This window comes from Heterocephalus glaber, unplaced genomic scaffold (assembly GCF_053883595.1).
Source record: "Heterocephalus glaber isolate CG9 unplaced genomic scaffold, H.glaber_assembly_v1.0 deba00001744, whole genome shotgun sequence".
Taxonomy (NCBI): Eukaryota; Metazoa; Chordata; class Mammalia; order Rodentia; family Bathyergidae; genus Heterocephalus; species Heterocephalus glaber.
In genome coordinates, this window is record NW_028258450.1 from 1,673,134 (window position 1) to 1,694,052 (window position 20,919).

At 41.5% G+C, this 20,919-nt stretch overlaps 1 protein-coding gene and 1 long non-coding RNA gene across 5 annotated transcripts in view; one reads left to right on the plus strand and one right to left on the minus strand.

The window, feature by feature from the left end:
• Positions 1-6,490, plus strand: part of LOC110347254 (uncharacterized) — a 24,158-nt gene extending 17,668 nt beyond the window's left edge. The window contains exons 3-4 of the long non-coding RNA XR_015447114.1: positions 3,242-3,382; positions 6,299-6,490. This is a non-coding gene — a long non-coding RNA (uncharacterized LOC110347254). The remainder of the gene's footprint in view (positions 1-3,241; positions 3,383-6,298) is intronic.
• Positions 1-18,850, minus strand: part of LOC101708915 (uncharacterized) — a 22,420-nt gene extending 3,570 nt beyond the window's left edge. Inside the window, exons 1-4 of one of the 4 annotated variants that reach the window (XM_013068572.3) lie at positions 18,694-18,850; positions 9,968-10,015; positions 6,484-6,610; positions 4,516-4,611 (exon numbers count right to left, since the gene is read on the minus strand). In XM_013068572.3, coding sequence (XP_012924026.2) covers positions 4,516-4,611; positions 6,484-6,610; positions 9,968-9,982 — 238 coding nt within the window. In that variant the 5' untranslated portion in view covers positions 9,983-10,015; positions 18,694-18,850. Of the gene's footprint in view, positions 1-4,515; positions 4,612-6,483; positions 6,611-9,967; positions 10,016-18,574 lie in introns of all 4 variants that reach the window. The other 3 variants (XM_013068573.3, XM_013068576.3, XM_013068577.3) reach the window with 3 other exon arrangements.
• Positions 18,851-20,919: the final 2,069 nt, after the last annotated feature.

Below are 20,919 nucleotides of genomic sequence, written 5' to 3' on the forward strand. Positions count from 1 at the left end.
TAAGCATGATGGACAAAATTCAGGATATCTGTATGCATCAAAATCAGGGTTTTGTAACATAACCACTAGATAGCAAATATGGTGATCCCATTCAAAAGGCCTAGTAAAAGCAAAGCATGTTATTATGGGTTTATCACAGGTTGCCTAAAGATCCAAAGGATAAAACAGAAGGGAATATTCTCAAATTGTAAAGAATAGTAGTAGTTGTAAGTGGACAAATGATTTTTGTCCTGATAATAACTTTTTCTCTTTTCTTTAGCACATGGACACGATAATGTTTTTGTTTGTGAGGCAGTTATGTGTTAAATGCTGTGCTGAAGATGGTAAACACAAACCTTTAATCTATGCTTGAGACATGATTATACCCTGTCTCTAACAAGGTATTTATCTTCATGAGAATAATCTCTTCTATGTCACTGTAAACCATCATCACTTTTAACTCCTTTGAAAAGATATTTTACAATTACCAAGGAGCATGGTGTAGATCAGAATGTGGAACAGTGTTATAGGATTCAACTCAAAAAACATCATTAAAAAAACCTAGAGGCTGCCGGGGATTTAGCTCAGTGGTACCACTGCCTGCCTTGCAAGCCCAAGGACCCGAGTTCGATCCCCGGTACAAAAAAAACCAAAACAACCTAGAGGCTGAGGAGGGTAAGGACAGTTAAGTTTCCTGACACCTATCAGGTATCCTCTGAGGGATTTCATCAGTCATGAATACAGCTCAGCGAACACTGACTCTGACTTGTACCATTTTACTGGGAAATTAACATTTTGGGAATTTGAGGAACAAAAAAAAAAAAAAAAAAAGCTGAAGACAGGCATATTTTGGTAGAAATGGCTTGCTGCCTAGTTATTAAAGCTTCATTGGTAGGCAGATAGTAGATCTTTATTGCCTGATGAGAAGTATACTTTCTGAAGACAACTGGTTAAGTACATTAAGTTTCTGAGGTATCCAAAAAACAGGTAGTGTGCAGCACATATACCAGAAAAGAGGTAGTAAAAAAGGAATTTTTTTATGTCTATTACCCTCAAACACCGTAATTCTTTTTTTTTTTTGGTACTGGGGATCAAACTTGGGACCTCGCACTTTCGAGGCAGGTGCCGGAACCACTGAGCTAAATCCCCGGCCCCAAACACAGTAATTCTTAACTTATTTGTGTGTGTCTGTCTCTCCACAGCTAATGTGTTATCCACAGGATAGGCACTTTGAATGGTGCACTGCGTTATGCTCGCTGCCTCCAACCCAGTCTAGGGAATAGTAGTTGCTCAATAAACACAGATTGATGACTAAATAATAGTCTGAGTCATTCTCACTCAGTGAACTAAAAGGGTATGCAAATGCAAGTTATATTTTTTGGGAGAGGAACTGGTGAAGGTAACTTTGCTGGAGGCTGCTAGGCTGTGTGAGAAGCAGGCCTGCACTCAGGGTCATGCTGCTGGTGAGAAAAGCAAAGCTCACAAGGATTTCTTGTGAATGAAGTGAAAGCCAGTGATCTAAAAGACCCATAGGCAGGAACTATGGATCGAGTAGTTTAAATTTTGTTTGGTCCCATCCCACCCCACAGTAATAGGGATTGAACTAGTTCCTTCACAGTGAGCTACATCTCCAGCCCTTTTTTTATTTTTTATTTTCAGACAAAGTCTTGCTAAGTTGCTGAGTTACCCAAGCTGGGTTTGAACTTTTGATCCCCTTGCCTCAGCCTCCCAAAGTGCTGAGTTTACAGACATGTGCCACTGCACTTGCTTTTTAATTTTCAAAGTTACTTCTGCCGGTGGCACATGCTTGTAATCCCAGCACTCTGGAAAGCTGAGGCAGAGGATACATGGTGGACTACATAGTGACACTGTCTCAAAAAAAAAAAAAATTATGTATTTTTCCTTGAACACAGTTTTACCTGTAAGACCCACCTTATCCCCAAATTAAGAAAAAGCAATGAAGAAAGGTCCCCTGTGCCATGGCTCTGGAGCAGGGCACTGACGGTGGGAAAACACTGGCCGCACATCCAAAACTACTCATCTTGGTATTTTAAAAACATGTTTACGGATACCTCTGCCTTCTCACAAGCAAAGCTTTCAGTAACCACATTAATACTTTCTCACCTAACAGTGAACCAAAGGAACACATTATAGGGAGGCATGTCAGACAAACAGCTTCTACACAAGAAGTTTGGGCTTCCTGTTAGTTGATGCTTATAGTTTTGTTTTAATGTCATCAAAAATATCCAGTAAACATCCATAGATAGAATTTAATATGTCAAGTCTTTGGGGAATGACATGAAAGAAGCTTCTCACAAAGCAACTGTTTCAGCTAAGTATGCTGGTGCAGGGCTGTAATCCCAGGACTGTGGGAGGCTGAGGCAGGAGGATCGCAAACTTGAGCCCCACCTCTGTCTCAAAATAAAAAATTTAAAACAGGGATGGGGATGTAACTCAGTTGGAAGGCCTTGGGTTCAATTACCAGGACTACAAAACAAAACAGACAAAAAACAAATCAATTGTTTCAATATATATTCATATATAATTTACGATATAATAATCTCTCCAGTGTATAAAAGAGATTGAAGTTTCTCTCTAACCAGTGGTTTTTACAATATTAGAGGGTAAAGGAAGAAAAAAAGGGTCACTTCACTTTGCCTCAAGGACTCATGGAAAAGACCACCACATTTTAAAAACATTAACTTAAATTGCCCTTGGTCAGTGGTACAGATTAAAGCACTTTGGTCACTTCCTTTCCATATCTCAGTACAGTGGTACCTTGGTTTACGAACTTGATTCCTCCCACATTTCCATTAACAAACCAAATTGAACGAGAACCGAATGAAATTCAACAGTTAGATTCAATGCTGAACGGAAGAAAATTTGGTTTGCAACCAGAAGCATGGAAAGAAGTTCATGAACCGAGGTACCACTATTTAAATTTTAATGTCAGTGGTACAGTGCTAATGAGAAATTGTTTTAAGTCAAGTTTATAAATGAACTTTATTTAATGGAGAAAATACACACAACGAAAGAGCACAAAAGGGCCTCACTGGAGGTGAGGTTGAGAATTTCTGAGGATTTATTTCACAGTAACCCTGCTTTAGCGCTTTTAGCCAAACATGCCAGCATCCTAAATCAATCAATTCAATAACAGAGATGTTATTTTTGAGTAAACACCAAAATAATCCTTAGATGGCAATAATGAGCTAAGAGAAAACCACCTTTGTTTATGTTTCCCTTTTTACTTCTCTTTCAATAGAAGCTTTAAGGCCATCAGCTCAGGCAGCCCAGGATGAGACTGCCCACATCCTCACTGTGCTCGTAGACAGCAGGAGAGACGGAGGCATGTTTGCGGGTAGCACTAGATACAGCAGCAGGGGCGGAGTCTGACCACAGACTGGTAAGCTGCTGAGCTGGCTGTCCTTTCAACCAGACCTCGGCTTATCTTTTTCCTCTACTTCTCTGAGTATATTCAGCCTTGAGGAGACTTCCTGTCCACTTCCACTTCTCTCTCTCACATTCGGATGGAATTGAACGAGTCCTATCTTTCAATCATTTACATCAACACTGGTTCTAACATGTTGCTCTGCTACAAAGCTATCACCCCAGTCACAGTTTTAACTCAGTCCAGAGGGAACAACATATAATATATGGAAACCAGAAGAAACTTACACAGGGTGGGGGCAGCGTGAGTGAAACGCAGAAAACAAAGACTCTCTTGATATTATAGCAGAAAATTGGCCTGAGACTGGATGTCAGAATCACTATCAATACAGATGATCAAAAGTCATCTACAAATCATAAGAAAAAGTTGCCCAAATATGTGTAATTCAAAAAATAGATTTGTCACTAGGTATGGGGGCACACATCTGTAATCCCAGCTCTTGGGAGGCTGAGGCAGAAGGATCACTGTGAGCATGAGGCCAGCTTGGGCTACATAGTGAATTCAAGGCCAGCCTGAACTACATAGCAAGACCTTGTCTCATTAAAAAAAAAAAAATTGACATTTTATTAGCAAGATGCAATTTTATCCATATTTTCTGTCTAAAGTTAATACAGATGTAGAACTTTTTAAGAGCCTATTCTTGTCTTTTAAGAATAATAGCTACCTATGTATGAATACCCAAGGACACTGAACACTCAGGAGAGGCATTCATCAGACGACAGTCAATATTCTGTAGTGTCCTTCATTTACACTGTCTGTTCTATGCCTGTTCGCTGTCTGAAGGTGGGCTGAAGACAGCAAAGACCACATATCTATTAACCGATTCATTCGGTCAAGGCAGAAAGAAGAGCAAGTTATGAACCTAACATAGAGCGGAGCCGACAGGTCTGACAGGCAGCTGGGACAGACAGGGTGGGCAGAAACAAACAACAGTAGGGACTAGGGAAGGCTCCAGGGGGAAGGGAGAGAAACGGCAGGGCCTCACTGGCTCTTTAGTATGTGTGATGTGGGAGCTGCTGGAGAGTTAAGCAGAATGGACACGTCTTTAAGGGGCTCTGACTGCCTTGTTCCTACTGCACAGTTCTCACCTGGATATTCATCTCTTTGGGGTTCTGTCTCCACCATCAGAAGCTTTTCTTCCCTCTCCAACTGGGCTATCAGGTCTGGTTTGAAGGGCTGATGTGCTGTTAAAAAAAAAAAAGCAAAGCAAAATAAGCCTGATAACGTCCACTTTGTCAAAACTAGCTAATCAGGTACACACAGCCAAGTATGGTGTTCTGTGACATCCTCTCCGCTGTTACCCCACTCAGTGTGAGAAACCAACCTCATGGCTTTCTGATTAATCTTTCCTTCCTGTGTTTCTTAAGATAAACAGATACACATTTACTTATTTTCTGTTCTTTCTTACCCAAATTGTAGTGTACTATTAATGCTTTTTCACACTTGGCTGTATTTAGAGAGAATTCCCAGAAATGGATCTCTGAGGAAGGATAAATACATAGCTTTGTTAGGTAGTGACCCATTCCCCTCCCTGTGGGTCGCATCATTTCACATTTTTATTTTCGGTACTGCGGATCAAACTCGGGTCCTTGCGCTTGCCCAACAGGTGGCGAAACCACTGAGCTAAATCCCTGGCCTCCACATTTTTATTTTCAATGTGTGAGAATACTTTATTCTATATGGTCTGCCAAAAAAGTAGTGTGAAGTTCTGAACTTTTGTCAATTTCATGAGTAAAAAATGATATATCAGTATAATTGTAATATTTCTCTTATTTTGAATTAAACTGAACATCTATTCACTCGTATAAAGATTTGTATGGGTATCTGTGTATTCATGTACCTATAAGTATATGTGTATGAGTAAATACACATACATGTGTACACACACACTTCTGAGTTTTATCCTCTGAATCCAAGAAACCAAGATACCATAGTGGCAATGACCATAGCATCCAGATCTTGTTGTTAAATCACTGCCCAATAAAAGACATGGATGATTTCAGAGCTGGGGCAAAGTAAAAGGTGAGCGCAGACCACTGTGCTGTAGACTGCTCAAAACACTGTGAGGGCACGTCACACAGGCATAGAAGCCAGCTTGAAAGAACCAGATTGAAACAACTCTGACTTTAAATAATTAACTCCCCAAAGAGAGGATAACTGGAAGTTTCAGGTTTGGACCATTCCTGGACCTGCCCATGGGCTTCCTCCCTTGGAGGGGTTCAATCTGTCTCCTTTCCCTGTAATACACCAGACTTGTGAAGATAATGCCCTTTGGTGAGTTCTGAGTCCCTCCAGGGAATTTTCATGCCTCAGAGTGGTCCTGGGGACCTCCAAACTTGAGTTTCTTTGTTTGTTTTGGTACTGGGGATTGAACTCAGGACCTTGTGCTTTCGAGACAGGCGGCAGAACCACTGAGTTAAATCCCTGGCCCAAACTTCAGTTAGTGTCAGAAGTGAGGGAGGTCTTAGGGACTCCTGAACTCTGCATATACTGAAATACTGAAGTATTTTGAGAAAAAGGACTATAGTATATGTAAATTACCCTCAAAGGTTCAGAAAAAAATATTGTAAGTATACATATGCTTTTGCTTATACATATATGGGAGAGAGAGCCAATGGGGTACAATGTTACTGTAAGTGAATCTAGATAAACCCACATAGGTACTCTTGCTCTTTTATTTTTATAAATTTTCTACAAATTTGAAGTTATTTACAAATATATTGTTAAAGAAAAAATAGTAATATTTCCCATAAATCAAATTAATAAACAGTTATTGGTGCCCAAATAAACAACAAAACAAAACTAGAGCAACTAACTGAGCTGATTTCATGACAAACCAATGGAGCAGGGCCCTAATTTGCCCATTTACAGCTCAAAAGACGGACTCTGGCCTGGAAAGAACAATCAGAGGCCTCCTGTCTGTGCTGCACAGGGAACCCAGGCCCTCCAGGCACCCAAGCTCAGAGTATGATTTCAAGAGTCCCAGAACTTCAAACAGCTGAGCCCAGAGAGACACCCAGGAGGCACCCATGGGTCACGCAGGGAGCCAGCCTCACCCACAGAGAGCAGGTTCCTGAAGTTCTCCAGCATCACGTCACGGTACAGCTTCCTCTGGGCAGAGTCCAGCAGCCCCAGCTCCTCCTCGCTGAAGACCACAGCCACGTCCTTGAAGGTCACCATCTCCTACCACATCAAACATATACTGACTGTTTATGGAACAGGATGAAGGCTGAGAAAGCACAAAGTGAGGCAAGTTACTCTGGATTCTCAGGGACTCGGATCAAATTCAAGTAGGTCTCTCTGGTTTGCCTTTTATACTGCTGATTCGAGCCACCAAAGGGGCTGCAGGAGAAGAAATCCTTGCATTTGCTGCCTTTTGTTGGCACTCTTAAAGGTACACCCCTGGAACTCTGTTGCAGCCTGGGCTGCTGATATCCAGTGCCTGACTGCCTGTGTTCACATCCAGATGCTCTGCTCTGCGCTAGCAGATCTTGTGATCGTGGAGAGGTTTCTTCTTCTCTCATTTATATGCTGAAACCTGGGCCACAGAGTCTCAGTAATGAAACTAGTAGCTGTATGTAAAGCATCCAGGAACAGTACCTGTCACATGGTAAGTATCCAATAAATGTCAGCTATCAGTATTAACCTCATTATCATTATTTTTATACCATTTTAGGGCTACATAGTAATTCACGGAATTGATCTAAAATATAATGAGTTGATTCAATTAATACATACTTACTTTTAGATTACCTATTATAAAAAATGGTGCAAAAAAATATCCTTTTACATACTTCTTAGTCCTGGAATTTCTGTTGATTAGCTCTTCAAACTAAATACCAGAAAGTAGAAATGACCATGTTGAAGAATAATGACTTTTAACATTTTGAAATCATATTGGCAGCTGGAAAAACCTTTCTCCAAGAAAAGGTTTTTCAAACTTAGTCTTTCTCCAAGAAAATATTAATCCTATATTGGTCCAACACTAAATATAAACTTTGTACTTAAACAAATGAACAAAAACCCTGATAATTTCAGAAGTAAATTTGGAAAGTAACAACTAGTTATTTTTAAAATTTTAAATATTCTCACAAAGTTGAATAGTAATAAAGATGACTCTCCATACATTTGCTGTTTATCTCTATTTCTTATTTTATAATAATATTCATTGGGGGCACAAAAGTATATCCAAGTACAATGGAAATATTTTTCCTTCTTTTTTAAAAATTAAGCTTATTAGTACAATTTAGATATACATAATGATCACATTCATCACAGGGAATTTGTACCTGGACATGGTATATCTTGATTCCTCTCCCCTCCCTTCAACCCCTCTTCCCCTCCTTATTTACAAAGCTCTATTTCTATTGTATCCTCCTTTTCTCATTTTTTTCTTTTCCATTCCTTCTTTTCCCCCTCCTCCCTCCCTAGTTCCCCTTTCCTTTTGAACAATTTCTTCCTATTTCACAATATCTATTATACATTTTGGTCCTTACACTTTCAGTTTCTCACATCAGAGAGACAATGCAATGGAGTACTACTCAGCCATAAAGAAGGATAAACTTGAGACATTTCTAAGTCAATGGATGCATCTTGAAAACATATTTTTCCTTCTATGTGGCTGTTTGTCTTATAACTTTTTGCTGCAGGGAAATTAAACATTTTTACATGGAGACCTGTCCAACACTGCACTTGTCCTGGCTGGCTGGAATTCCGAGTATCCCAACCTCAGCTCTGAATGAACTCTGGTTTGGTTTGCTCAGCAGTTTTGTCTCTTTCCCCTAGGGGTCTGCCTGACTATGCTGACCAGAAGGCAAAGGCTCTGAAGCTGGCTGGACCCTTGTCTCTGAGAACCTGAACCTCTTATCTTCATGGGAATGGTGTGAATGCTCTCAAGGTCCCATTCAGTTGCTTGGAGATACGAAAAAGGGACAGCTAAAAACTCCCTATCAGTCCTATAGTAGGACATAAAATTTCCTGAATCAATCACCTATATTAGTTTTTTCACCTGAATTAGTTAATGAAATAAATTAATTCATGAATAATGAAGCATACCAAGACACACAAACATAGAGAACACACACAGAAAGATTCAGATATTGGGATGAAACTATCTAACTCTTATGTGAAAAATATTTTTTTCAAGTTTAGCTTCAGTAAGATTTTGTTACACAATACTGTATTTTAGGTATTCTTCTTAAAATGATCCAAAGGCATCACTGGGAGAGGAGTGTTTGAGTCTCTAGAACATTAAAGACAAAAAAAATAACAGAAATAGTATTGGATAATAACGTTATTTGAAGTAAGAAAAAATTAATTTAAAGTTATATCTCCTATTGCAAATATATTTATGAAAGCATATTTTAAAATAACTATGAAAAAACCAAGTGATTTGTAAGCAAAATAACATGAGATTTTAAAATTTCTATTCTCTTTTACACTATTATTTGTGAAACAAAAAAGTCAAAAACTAAGAAGCCAGGTGTGGTAGTGCACTCCTGTTAATCCCAGCACGGGGGAGGCTGAGGCAAGAGGGTCACGGTTGAGAGCCATTCTACATAATGTTGGGGACAAATCATTTCACAAGTTATGCTTAGGGCTGTCAGAGGCCTAGTCTTCTTGCCTGCGGGCGGGCTCTGGCACGTGGAAACATAACTGTTTTGCCTCCAGCCACAGCTGAGGCCTCAATGGTCCCGTGATGCTGTGGGGCTCAAGGGCAAGATTCCATCAGCTGGAAGACATCCTGGTTCTCTAAGAACCAAGTAGTAATTCAAAATGAGAAAGGTTTCACCTGGGGAAGAGCAAATTACCTACAGCTTAACTCATCCCGCCTACTGCTGTAAGAACGCTTTGCTCATCTCACTGTCCTAATCAACTTGAGCTCCTCACCGACCTAAGACCCTCAGCAACCTAAGATCCTCATCCTCATAGGATCACCGCCACCCACGAGCCATCTGATACTCCCTCCGATTATAAGATCCTCGTCAATTTAGGATTACCACCACCCTCTGAGTCAGCTGATATTCCCTAGGAACCCAATAAACAGCGGCTAGCTCAGAGTCTGTCTCGGCCGCTCTGAGGTGTGACCTTCTAGCCCCTCACATACTCAGAAATTACGAAAGTCTCTATTGTCCTTTTTTCTTTCACCCTCAACGTCCCCCTTTCTAGGCAGTCGGTGGATTGATTGCCCTCCCACAGATCACCAGCCCGGGCTACATAATGAGCTCAAGACTAGCCTGAACAACATAGTGTGACCCTGTCTCAAACAAACGGGCTGGGGATTTAGCTCAGTGGTTTCGCTGCCTGCTGCACAAGCGCAAGGACCCGAGTTCAATCCCTGGTACCAAAAACAAAAAAATCAAACAAACAAAAAACTAAAGAAAAAAATTAAAGGACACAAACAGAAGCCAAGAGCCTGACGGTAAACAGTGTCAACAGAATGTCACCATTGTTAATTTTGGCTAGGAATGGAGAGGGGTGGGGGATGAGTCTGCCCTCTGAGAAATGAGATATAAATGGCAGAAATGAAAATGAACTTACCTGGACTTTGGGCATTTTCTCCTCCTTTTTCTAGGGAAAAGCAGAGACCTGAGAAGGCAGAACAGGGTAACAGGAAAGAAGCCATGAGAGAAAGGGAAATGTACCCTTGTGCATATAGGGAAAAGGTGTCTGTCTGTTCCCTGCTCGAAGATGCAGCCACACACATCTGCCAAGCAGTGAGCAGGGTGGGCTGGCTTCCAGCTACCACTTGGCCACCAACAGCCTGCACAGCTGTACCCAGCGTGTCTCCCCGGGTGTTCACTCTGATGCCACGAAACCTGGGAAAGATGTGGCAGTGAAGTGCACGGGTTAAAAGTGGAGTCCAGGTACAAAACACCGGTGTTCAGAACCTGGCGCTGCTCTCTACTTGCTGAGTAACCACAGTTAAATCCATTATCCTCCCCAGTGATTCAATTCTGTCATCTGCAAAACGGGGATCATGACGGTGCCAACGTTACAGGACTGCTGTTAGGAAGACTGATAGTGCCAACATTATAGGATTGTTGTTAGGACTGCATGTGAGAAAGGTGGAAAGCTATCATAAAACACCAACATTCTCTATTTCCTTGCAGCTGCAGAGAAGTAGACACTATTCTGCATCATAAAACTGCCCTTGTGAGTGTATTTTGTGAGACATCTGGATGCAGTGATTCTTGCTCTGTCCAGGGAAAGTCACCCTTCACCCAAATGGTTGGTTAATATTCTTCCTGAAGCCAGAGGAGGTTCACAGCTACAACAAATATATCCCACATGGATACAACAAAAAAAGATGAAATCTGTTAGGCTTTTTTTTTTTGCAGTGCTGAGGATGGAACCCAGGGCCTGAGTATGCTAGGGGAGGTGCTCTACCACTGAGCTACACTCCCCCAGCCTGCTACTACCGTATAAACCCACCCAGGGTACTGGGGATCAAACTCAGGACTTTGCACTTGCAGCGCAGGTGCGGTGCCACTGAGCTAAATCCCCAGCCCTACTCCCATATATTTCTGATGTTAAAAGATGCGACCTTCTGCTTCACTTTGCTCGCACTCATGATAACACCAACCCACAGGGTTGTTTATGGGCTGAAGCGTGCTCACGTGTGTGAAGCCACTCAGCGCTGACCCTTGGAAGGATCTGGAAATCAGAAGTTTAATTTTGCGAGTTCTTCCTCAAGGTTTGTTACTTTATGAATGTTCTGGCGTAATTTCAAGGCCACCGGTGGAAGAGAAAGAAAGAAAAGAAAAAAAGCTAACTATGAACTGAAGATCAGGCAGAGCCTTTGAGCACCACCTTGGAGAGAGGTCTGCTGCACCCGTACCTCACCTCCTCCAAACTCCCTGCCCAAGGGCCGCTGCTGGGGAATCCATGGAATGTGCGCACAACTTGGTTGAGTAATAGCAGAGGAAGAATGGAGTTTTCTTTCACATATCCCATTTTCCAATCACCTACTAAAAGGGATATAGTTCCTGGATAAATGCCAGAGTGTGCACAGCCTCCTTTGGGGGAACAGGGAAAAGGCCACAGCCCAGGTTTGATGAGGAAGAGGGATGCAGGGTCTCAATGGGAAGTGGAGAGCTGATCTGACTCAGAGCTGAACTCTAAGACAGGGGCTCCTCAGAGTGCTTGAAAAGAATGAGAGTTAAAGAATACCTGGAGCAGAAGAGGAAACAGAGAAGATGGTGAGAAGCCAAAAGCCAAAGCACATGCTTTAGAGGAAGTGCCCCACTTAATCCTCACTGGGACAGTGGTAAGTACCTTCCTTCACAGATGAGAATACCAAGACATGAAGATTTTAAGTTATTTGCTCATAATTATCCACTTAGCTAGCAAAACAGCCAGGATAATTAGCCCGGACTCTGCTCTCAGTTTCTAGGACTGTGGCTCTCAGTATGCGAGGTCACTGGCATCCCCTGAGTTTTAAAAAATAGTATCAATGCCCAGAGTCCCATGGTGGATCTATAAATCAGGACCTATCAAAGCCTTTTTATGAAATCCCTACAGGTGACCAGAGTTTGCAGAGAAGTTGTAAACTACAGACTACAGGATGAATACAGGCAGTTTGCAAGTTGAGCCCATACAATTAACAGCCTTTAAAGGAACTGTCATGGAACCACAGCTAGGAACAAAGCAGCAGGGCCCGGGATCCAAGCCTCCTGATTCCCAGCTCCCTGTCTCTATTGTAAGATGAGCTGTCGCTAGGAGGAAAGAGTAGCAGGTGTGCTGTGGATGCCTTTGCAAGCACACACTCAGCATGAAGAAGGCTTCCAGTCAAAACCTGCCTCATCAGCTTTTCCAAGCAGGGCCTCACTAACCCCCCCGCCCCAGGGACTCAGAATTAAAAAGACAGGCTGGGACTGCAGCTTGCCTAGCACCTGCGAGGCCTTGGGTTCTAGTAATGCAAACCACAGAACCATTAAAAATAAAAGGCAATTCTTGTTTCATAAGCATTTAAACAATGGTCAACCTACATATTGTTCTTGGTTCTTTTCCTATTAGATACAGTTAATATCTGACTATGTTCCTTCTTGGTTAAAACATGTCATGGCTGCCTAGTGCCGCATCGGATCAAAGCAGCTGAGCTCTAACTGTGTGGCGCTCCCATTTCTCTGTACTGTTGCTAAGCACAATACAAATCACAGGACCCAGGACTGGGTTGACTCAACTGTGTTAAAATGCTGCTAACTGAACAGCATTTCAAGTACCACATGTACTGCTGTATCACGTATTTTAATTTTTTATTGTCAGTACATATTCATCACAAAAGAACAGAAAAACAGGGTTTGTCATACTTCTGAGGCATAATGGTGATGACATATCGAATTAGATGCCAAAGCCTTTGCTTATTATGCAGTGACAACATAGCCACACTGAAAGAATACGTGTCAACACTGTCAGCACTCATCCCAGTAACTCAGAATAAAGCAATACTAGGGAAAACTAGAAAAATTTCAGATGAAATGTTTCATCAGAGCGGAATTTTTTCACAAAAGCCAATAATGAAAATGAGGCTGCAACCAAAGCAAGATTTGGTTATTCAGATATTCAGCTTCTATTTCTCACCCAAGCAAAGAAAATTATTTACCAGTGGAGTTGATTAGATCTTGTTTGATTGCGGCAGGCAAGGAAATGTGTCCAGAAAAAAATAATTTTGTTTAAAATTATGGGACTTTGGGCAAGAATAGTTGCTGTAAGAGTTGATGACAATGGAAACAGCACTATAATCCATTAAAATACAAGAGAAAAGATTTTGCTGAATTATATTTGGCTCTTGCTGATTCCACAGATGTTATTGAGGTTGCTCAGTTGTTGTTTATTCTAGGAATCAATGCCAAGTTTGAAGTGCCTGAAAATGAGGCTCTAGGAATAGTCTGTAAGAAGAACCAAAGATGAAACATTTCCAAGGGAGTTGAAAAGAATACTAATTCAGTATAAACCCAAGCAGCATAATCAAACTAAATCTGCTAATGTGTGAAAAATGATAATGGTAAAAATATGTTGGAGCAGAAAATGGCCAAATGGACAGATTTATAAGGCTTCTTGGGAAGTGCATTTAAAGCCTATTGTTCACTGTGTTATTTATTCATCAGCAGCAATCTTGCTGGCAATATTTTAATCATGTGTGATTGACCCAGCGGTGTTGGTCAACAGTGAACTCCATTCACTCTCACGGACTTAACAATCATCAGTTTCATGAATTTTGTCAGAAATAGAAGAATTCTGGCTTGCCAATCATGCAAGAGTTCAATAGCCTGAGAAACAATAAAATTTATTGTGGTTTCCCCCACTCAGGGATATGACTGAAATGCTTCTGAAGATGTGTCCTCAATCATTGTTATTGGATATTGGATGGCTTTGGAAATTAGCATTAGCTACAGATTTTATAATGTTTTTTAATGAATTCACCCTAAACACAGAAGGCAAAACAGCCCTGGTTTGTGAAGATCGTAAAGTCATTTCAAAGACAACTAATGTTTAAATCTCAGGCAATGCCAAACTACTTTATAAATTTCCAGTGCTGTCAGAAACTAAAACAAGCGGGATCTCCATTCCCACATAAACTGGCATCTATACATTTTCTGAGCTTAAACTTCACAAATATAGCAGTGTTTTCAGATCCCGCTGCAAGTGCACAGATTCTCCATATTTCAAAACCCGATCCAATGCCCAATTGCAGCACTTCCTTCTGACCTTCCATTGGAAGTGATTACTGTGAAATGTAATGACACATTAAAAGGGAAATATCAAAAGAACCTACAAGAATTCTATAAGTGGCTTCTGCATTAGTTCCTATTGCGGCTGTATACAAATTACGACAAATTTTCTGGTGTAAGAACATATAATTGTCCTTGTTTCTTTATGGGGGGCAGGAGTTCAAAACCAGGGACAAAGTCAAGGTGTCAGAAGGCCTGTTCCTTTTGTAAGGGAAGGGGCAGATAGACAGGCAGGGAAATAACAGGCTAAAGGCCTCAGTAAGCAGTCTGGCAAATCCTGACTGGAAAGAGTTAAACCCTTGCTTGAGGGAGCAATTAAGAGGAGAAGCTGATAAGCAGAGTGGCTCTGTTAGGCGCCCCAACTGAAGTTAGTTGTCCCTGCTCACCATGGGACAAAGGTGGGGACTACATAACAGAAAACTCACTTAGTATATAAAACAGATACTCGAGCCTGGATATGTGTTTACCTTTACTGAATTGCTAACTTGACCTCATAAGTAAGGTCATTTTTTTCTTTTTTTAACAAACCCATAAATTTTAGTTTTTAGATAAGACTGACAGGACAAAAACAAGAGATGGTACCAAATTAAGGGGCTTATGGCCTGAAAACAGCCAATCAGGTTGTGAGAAGTTGGGGGGGGGGGTTGTCACTTGATAAAAGCAGCTAGGAACAAAGGGCCCTCAGGTCCTCCATCTTTCCAGAGGCCCCTATACTCTGATTTGCCAAGGTAGCTATCTACCATCTCCTTTTTCCCTCCCTTCCAATAAAGTCTCCAATAAAATGTCTTCCTTTCCTTAATCTCTGTATCTTTGATCCTTTACTGGTATGGAGTTTCAAATCCCGGTGAGCTACACATCCCCGGAATCCCACAGACACAACACTTCCAAGGAAGAATCCATTTGCCTGCCATTACCAACATCTAGAGGCTACGGAATTCCTTAGCTTATGGCTGCATCACTCCAATCTCTGATTCCATCACTACATCACTCCTAACTTCAGTCCTCCTGCTTTTCTCTTACAAGGACCCACTATTCAGCCCACCACATCTACTTATTAGTATGCACAACTAAAATCATTTGCCTATGGACTGATACTAGTATTTGGAAGTACTCATTTGTTTTAAAGTCATTTTCAAAGATAAACACATATAATTTCATTACATATCAGCTAGTAACAGGTGAACATTTGCAGTCAATTTTGATGATAGAGAATAGTAACCTTAAACTTCAATTAAGTGAAATTTTATCCCCCCAACAAGAATTCCACTGTTCTCATTAATATATAGAATACAAAAAATTGTATTCAATCATTAGTGCTTCAATTTTGTCAATAAAAAGCTTCTCTCAAGTTATAAAAGTACCTAAATAATAATATTTTTGCCAATGGAATGTAAAAGCTGAAATATAATCAGGGCATGTTTTATTTTGCTGTACCAGGGATCAAATCAGGGCCTTGTGCATGGTAGGCACATTCTCTGCCACTGATCTACATTCCCACTCCTTTTTATTTTGAGATAGGGCCTTGCTGAGTTGCCCGAACTGGCCTTAAACTTGTGGCCCTCCTGCCTCATCCTCTGAGTATCTGGGATTATAGGTGTGCACCACTGCACCCAGCACAATTTGGACTCTTAAGAGAAAATCTTTACTGACTCCTGAACAAAATCAAACCCACAGGTAGTTCTTTGATACAAACAAACAAACAAAATTAAACTTCTAGCCAGACTAACAAATGAAAAAATGGGGCTGAGGATGTAGCTCATGGTAAAGTGCACACCTAGCAGGCACAAGGACCTGGGTTCCAACCCCACCACCACCAAAAAAAAGAATTAAAGAGATATCATTACAGACTCAACAGATATTAAAATAATAACTTTACATTCATGAATTCAATGTGTTAAACACAACTACTAAATTCCTTGAAGGACCTAAAATATGAAATAGTAGTGAGAGATATCAAAGAGGCCCTAAATGGAAAAGTAATATGTTCTTAGATTTAAACATTCAATACTGTGAAAATACGAATTGCCCCAAACTAATCTATAGAATCAATGTAATCCCAATTATAATCTCAGCAGGGTTTCTTGGTACATAAGGATAAACCGATTTCAAAACTTCAATGGAAAGGCAAAGGAACTACAATTGTCCAAACTATTTTGAAGCGGAATTCTGATGGATTAACATTGACTTCAAGTGTGATACAAACCAACAGCAATCAAGACCATGTGGCATCTGCAAGTGGACAGACACACAGAGTAAGGCAACGGAACACAGAACCCAGCCATAGATCACAGGCAAGTAACTTTTGGTATTCTTTTTTTTCGGTACCAGGGATCGAACGTGGGTGCTTGCACTTGCCCAGCAGGCGGCAAAACCAGTGAGCTAAATCCCTGGCCTCACAGTCAAGTAACTTTTGCAAAAATGCAAAGGCAATTCAGAAAAGAGTCTTTTCAATACATGGTGCTCAAACAATTGAACATCCATATATATAGGGGTGGGGAGAAGATCAGGGCTATTCTTATAAATTTCCAAAGCAATAAAACACAAGGGAAAAATAAAACCTATCCTTAGGTAAAAATCCAAAACTAAGGGCTGGGATTTAGCTCAGTGGTTCTGCTGCCGGCCTCGCAAGCGCAAGGACCCGAGTTAGTTCAATCCCTGGTACCAAAAAAAAAATCCAAAACTAAATCTACTCAATAGGAAAACATGGAAATACTAATATTATCATCACTAGTACACCCTGTGTTCATGGGTAATTAAATGTCTTCCTTATATTTTATATATTTTCCTAATCTTTATAATATGTAATCATTTCTATAATCAAAATGTGAACCACATATATTTCAAATAAAATACAGATGACTACAATTGCAGATGATTAAAAAAAAAATTATCAAAAAGTCAAAGTTCATTAACATAGCTTTTGGGACTCTACAAAAACCCAAACACATCTTCTCAATCTGATACAAAACATGTTCATGACGAGACAAACGGCCTGAAGCACTGGTGGTACATACACGACTGTCCCATCTATGCCTATGTAAAACCAGCAGTACAAGCCACCAGATGGGACAGTCGTGCATGTACCACAGGAGGTTCAAGCTGGCAGGAATGTTCAGAACTAAAGCAATGTAGAACCAGGCATGGTGACCCATGCCTGTAATCCCAGCACTCAGGTGGCTGAAGCAGGAAGATCACCAGTTCCAGGCACCAGTTATGGACTACATAAGGAGGCGCCGTCTCACAACAAAACCAAAACCAAACAAAACAAACAAAAAAAATCACACACACACACCAAACAACAAAGGCAATGGAGCAAACTACCTAAAGTCAGCTTCTTCCTAGCTGCCTAGCTGTAAAAACTAGGACAAGCAACCAATGTGTTTCCTCATCTTTAGAATGAGCTGACAGTCCCCTCCACCGTAGGAGTCTTGTGATGGTTACTGATGGTAATTCATAAAATTATCCTACAATAATATTTAACACCATGTTTATATATTGTATTATTCATGCCTAAGCACTCTCTCATCCCTTCCTGCACTTATTTAACAAATACCAGGGCAGTTTCCTAGCAGATTTAGCCAATAAATAAAGAAAATATCTTCTCTCCCAAGAAGAGAAGACATTGGGGAAGAAAGGATGCCAAGTTCTAGTCAGATAAGACTCTGCTGCCTGGAGCCAAAGGGTCATTTGCTCCTCCTACAGCCTTTCCCAAGTGGAGGCTGGAAAAGTAAAAGAGGAGAGAAAGCAGAACTTTATCAGGACTTCCCCATAAATTACAATGGACATCCCAGACAACAGCTGGGAGTGACCCTCTCAACGAAAAGAATAAAGTCATTCATATCTGGGATTCTGGTACAGCCCCACTTCCTTCAAGGATCAGAGAGGCCAGCGAGGCTGCAACTGGAGTTCTGACCCCATCCTAAGTACACTGAAGCTTCCAGGGAACTGAGTGCTTCTCAAAACTTTACAGAGTACTAGTGACAACTGCCCTACCGTCTCTTCTACCACGCGCCTGACTCTTCTCAAACTCACTCTTAGGAGCCAGGCGTGGTGGTGCACGCCTGTAATCCTTGCACTCTGGGAGGCTGAGGCAGGAGAATTATGTTCATGTCCAGCCTGAGCAAGGTATCGAGGAGAGTATGGATGGGTTGTAGCTCAGTGCAAAGGCCCAGGGTTCAACGTCCTGTACAGTAAATACTTGGTAGGTACTAATACCATTTTAAAGAAGAGCAAAAGTCAACTAGTATTCTTTTGGGAAATGGCAAAGTTGGCTATGGTCAGCAGAGAGTTGGGGACGTACAGAGCCCAGAAGACACTTCATCCCCGTCCCGTACGACGCTGGTCCCGGCCCGAGCGGGGATGCGCCAGCCGCCCCACACTGTCAAAGTCCATTCAAAGGGACCACAAACCCCACCTTTCCCCGCAGGCGTATTCTCTTCCCCCAGGTCCCTCGTCTGGTTGCCACCGGCCCCAGGTAAAGGACGAAAGATCTGCACGGGCGCCGGGAGCAAATGCGCCGAGGGGAGGGCTCACCTTTCGGCGAGAAGCGCAGGCCTCGGCCTCGCATACCTGGGGCGGAAGTGGGCTCCGCCGCCGAGTGCATCTGGACTATGCTTCCCAGAATTCCCGACGGGAGCAGGGCCGCAGCCTCGGCCTCCGGTAGGGGAAATTTCGGCTACCCAGCGTTCCCAGACTACACTTCCCAGAATTCCTTGTTCCCCGTTAACTTCCCAGAGCGGAAGTAATAGCTGCTAGAAACCCTGAATTATTTCACAGGCTGCCCCTCAGGAATGGGTTCCCCGGCTCCGCTTACCTGCTGACAAAATCTTCCAAACACAGATAATGCTGACGTATTGTATACTTCTCTATATCCTCCTGCAGATTGCGCATTAAAGGCGCTTTTCCTAGAGCCTGTCTGTGACCATGTGAGTCTTCTGGACTACACTCCCCGGAATCTCCTGCCCGACAGCCCTTACAACGAGGCTGGATAGCGTTTGGATAATCACCGTAGTCTTGGATGGCCAATCTGAATTAATTCTAGACTACTAGTGGAGCTGAGCTGTCCTCACCCCAACCCCTTTCTTAAAAATTCTTTCAAACGTGCCAAACACCCAAGTAAACTCAATCAAAGCACACTACCTACCTATTCCAAGAAAATGCCCTATAAAAGAGAAAGAGGCTTGAAAAAGTAAAGCAGGTTATTAAAAAGGAAATGATGCATGAGCTAATAATGCAGATACTGAAAGGAAACTGGCTTGCACTAGGTGCTGAATTTAAGGAATGCAAGATCTCAACCTTACTTTGATTGGATTGCCTTTTTCATTCTCTTTCAACATGGGTGCATGGAGAACTCGACCATGGAACTGCTACCTACAATAAAGTGTTACTTCCAGAATCTTCAAGATTTGAACGTAGGTGCCAAGAATTAAAATACAACAACAAAACGCCCACAGATGGAACCGTTAATGGGCCTATAAAGCAGCAACAGCAAATTTTTCCCATTTTTCTTGGCTTTAACTGCTAATTATGAGATGTGAGTCAGAACGCAAAGGGAAAGGCTTACAACATTGATACAAATGTTACAACACTGGAAGGATATATCCTTTATGAAATCTTGAAATTTTTTCTTCTTGGAACTTCTACTGTCACATCACCTATTTTCATCCTGTTCTTGATAGAATAAATACTGTTAGTTGCTAATGGAAGGCAGGAGGATTTGCAGGACAGTGAATGAGGTCATGGCTCAATCTTGTTTAAACCATGTGTGTTCATAATTACTCAGGACAAGGGGAGGGATATAGGTGGAAGTGGTAAATAACTATATGGAGTCTAGATAACTACATCAAGTGAATCTACAGATAGCATGTATTTAACACTTTCTTCTGGGTAGGCAATACATTTTGATATGAAACCTCTAAAAATTATAAAAAGTATTGAGAATAGTGACATAAAACACCAAATCCACTCACCCTAAATTCAACACATCACCATTTTGCCTTTTGTTACCAAACATTTTAGATCAAATCTTTGACATAATTTCCTCCCAAGTACAAAATATAAATAGCAATATTGCAGGGCACGGTGGCACACATCTGTAATCTCAACACAGAGACAAAAGCAGGAGGATCGCAAGTTTGAGTCCAGCCTAGGCAACTTAGCTAAGACCATCTCAAAAAACAAAAACTAAAAAAAGGTTGAGGCGGTTAACTCATGTAGGGAAAAATGAACGGCTAACACAGCTACAATTGGGTTCAGGCTGTGGGGTGGGGGGTGGTGATTTTCCGTGGTCATTAAATCCAAGTCAGCAAGCTTTCACCAAAGGCACACCTCGGTGGTCTCAGTGTAAATAACTGATATAATCAAGGTCGATGGTGGCTGGTATAAATAACTTATACAACCATGGTTGTCACTGGCACATGGCCACTATTGTGTGTCTTCGTATAAATGTAGATTGGGCTGGGGATTTAGCTCAGTGGCTCCGCCACCAGCCTTGCAAGCTCAAGGTCCTGAGTTCGATCACCGGTACAAAAAAAAAAAAAAAAAGTAGACTGCCATGAGGGCTGGCAGGAAACTAGCCAAGGATTGCCACACCAGTGCATGCAACTGAGCAGCACCAGAGAATAAAGGCACATTCAGACATGTCCAGATTCTCTGTCTCTTCTTTGGGCTACCCAAATCTCATGTGAACCTCTCCAGTCTGAACTGGTGACCAGACAACTCAGTGTGAAGGCCCTCATTACCTTATGAAACCAAATTAAC